This window comes from Nestor notabilis, unplaced genomic scaffold, assembly GCF_000696875.1.
Source record: "Nestor notabilis isolate BGI_N333 unplaced genomic scaffold, ASM69687v1 scaffold24264, whole genome shotgun sequence".
Lineage (NCBI taxonomy): Eukaryota > Metazoa > Chordata > Aves > Psittaciformes > Psittacidae > Nestor > Nestor notabilis.
In genome coordinates, this window is record NW_009924648.1 from 25,427 (window position 1) to 27,879 (window position 2,453).

Consider the following 2,453-nt stretch of genomic DNA (forward strand, 5'->3'; position numbering starts at 1 on the left):
GGCGCGCATCGCTTGGCGGTGGACGAGCGGTTGATGATACGGGTCTCGGAGCGGTGCCGCTGCTCCAGCGCCTTCTGCAAGTTCTTTATCTGCCGGTGAAGCTCTTCCACGTTCTCCGTCTCCTTGCGGCAGTTCACCACGGCCTTGTTCTGGATGTTTTGAGCCCGGTTGGCGTAATTCAGCGTGTTGAGGCTCTCGTCGAAGTCGGAGGAAGACGGGCTGACACAGGCTATCATCACAGTCTGGGCATTCCCCCCCAGGGAGTCTTTCAGGATCCTAGGGAAGAGCACAGTCATTAATATAGCTGAAATATACAACAATGCAGGAACCAAGAAGGTTTCCAACCCTTTTCAGATATTAAGCCCAAGGAAAACAATGTTCTTGCTCTGTGTCTGGTTTGGCACTAGTGCACTGAGAGGAACCATTAAGCAGAGGAATAACAGTTCGCACTGTGGCAAGTTTCCATCTGGGTAATTCCTGAGGCTGGGAGCTCCCTGAGCAGCCAGGCTGAAGGCCCCTGTGTGAGAGGAGAAGGGAAAACTGCAAGCTCCTCTTGACTAACCTGGGGATTCTGCCACCAATAGGAAAAGGTAGGGAGAAACATCACCTCCTTCCTGCTGGCCCAGCAGCCCATGACACATGTGGGTCCCGCTCCCAGCTGTACCTGGTGATTTTGGAGTCTCTGTAGGGGATGTGGCTGCTCTTCCTTCGCGGGTCTCCCAATGCACTGATGACGTTGCCCAAGGCCAGGAGGCCGCTGTTGATCTGGATGCTCTCCTTCAGCCTCTCCCCTGTGTTTCCCGTCTTCACAATTCGCTCAGAGCCAGCCAGGTCCACAAAGTGAAACTTGGAAACCAGGACTTGACCTGAGGCGGGCACAGAGGGCGGGTGGCGGTGCAGGGGGATGCGGCCGGCCCCACGCCGCTGCTCCATGGTCACCGTGAAGATGGTGTGCGAGCGGCTCGACTGCTTGTTGATGTGGGTAGCTCCCGTGTGCTTGGCTGTGTTGCCCATCTCCAGCAGGCTCAGCACCTCATCCAGCCCTTCCACTTCTGACTCCTTCACACCACAGAGCACTGCAACAGCAAATGGAGTGGTGGCTGGGAGAGATGGGCTAACTGAGGATGCAGCTTCTCTACACAGCCTCGTGCCACCACCCTGCCCGCACAGACCAACTTTCCACACCGAACAGGACTAAGCACAGCAATCTGCTGCAGGAGAGGGATGGAGGGAGAAGGTTTGGCTCTGCCTTTAGGGGTAGACATCCCAACCCTGGCCTTGGGCATGAAGAGAAAAGTGAGCCCATGCACAGCTACACATACCGATGTTCCCTTTGTCATCCTCCCGGATCTGGATGTCTTTGCTGGCTGTATCCACCTGCAGCAAGTCCCGAAACTCCTCCTTATACACTTCCAGGTAGGACACTCGGACTGTGTAGTCGATGAGGTCATTCTCATCGATGAGCCTGAAGGTCTCAGCCATGGCTCGCGGGATGATGCCCTGCTCATCTTCATTGATGGAAGCTGGCACAGAGATGCACATGGTCATGGGGAGCCCTTAGTGGCCAGGGACTGAGCCATGGGCAGGAGCCTGCCTGCAGCATCTGGAAAGGAACAGCCTCAAAACCCTCCCATAGCCTGGATTAAAGATCCCTCTGAGTGTTCCTAAACCACAGGACCTTGGGGCAAATCCTATCCCACTGCTGTGCTGGATTCCAGCAACGCTGCTTGTTTCTAGTCCCTTCTCAAGAAGGAAAAGGCCTGCTAGTGTTTCAGCAGGTAGCAGACACCATGCCTGCAGCTACAGCATGCTGTCCTTTGAAGCCAGTGTGACTCCACAACCTTTCCCAGCTCAGAGAAGTTTGGGGTATTTTGTGCTTGCAGCCTGCTTGGTTCTGGCCGCAGCACTCTGAATGTTAAATGGTTTTGCTTTTGTCTCTAACAGCCATGTAAAATAGCAATCCCCAAATCTGGTGCAGTGATAGCCTGAACTGGGAAACTGGAGGTATACTGGAAGTATGGAAGCAATTTAGTGTTTACAAACTGTGCAATTAACTAAAGCTGACTGAAGCATTTACAGCACATCATAATACCATTCAACTCCTAGGAGGGAAATGTTTCCTCTTTCCCCATCCCCTTCCCATGAATAACCTACAGGATTAACCCCTGCAAACCTCCCTCTCCTTACAGATTATTTCGGGACAAAGCTGACAGATTCAACCCAGCTGAAGGTAGCAGTGCCCAGGGAAGACCACCACCACCTCCACACCAGATATGGTCCTCTCACATGTCCTACAGCGGTAGAGGAGAAAACCTACGATCTCAAAGCAGGTGTTGTCCATGGGACGGGGGGTTACACCAGTGCGGGAAGTGAGTGGGAAGGGTGTTGGGGTGGGCAGGACGGGGGTGGGTGGTGGTGAGACAGGGTTTGCAGGGCCGGCAGAGTCAAGAGGG

At 54.1% G+C, this 2,453-nt stretch overlaps 1 protein-coding gene across 1 annotated transcript in view; it reads right to left on the reverse strand.

The window, feature by feature from the left end:
* The window catches only part of KIF7 (kinesin family member 7), a 9,077-nt gene extending 6,736 nt beyond the window's left edge, over positions 1-2,341 (reverse strand). Inside the window, 4 exon segments of the mRNA XM_010012707.1 lie at positions 6-276; positions 665-1,076; positions 1,323-1,523; positions 2,287-2,341. Coding sequence (XP_010011009.1) covers positions 6-276; positions 665-1,076; positions 1,323-1,523; positions 2,287-2,341 — 939 coding nt within the window.
* Between the last annotated feature and the right edge of the window lie 112 nt (positions 2,342-2,453).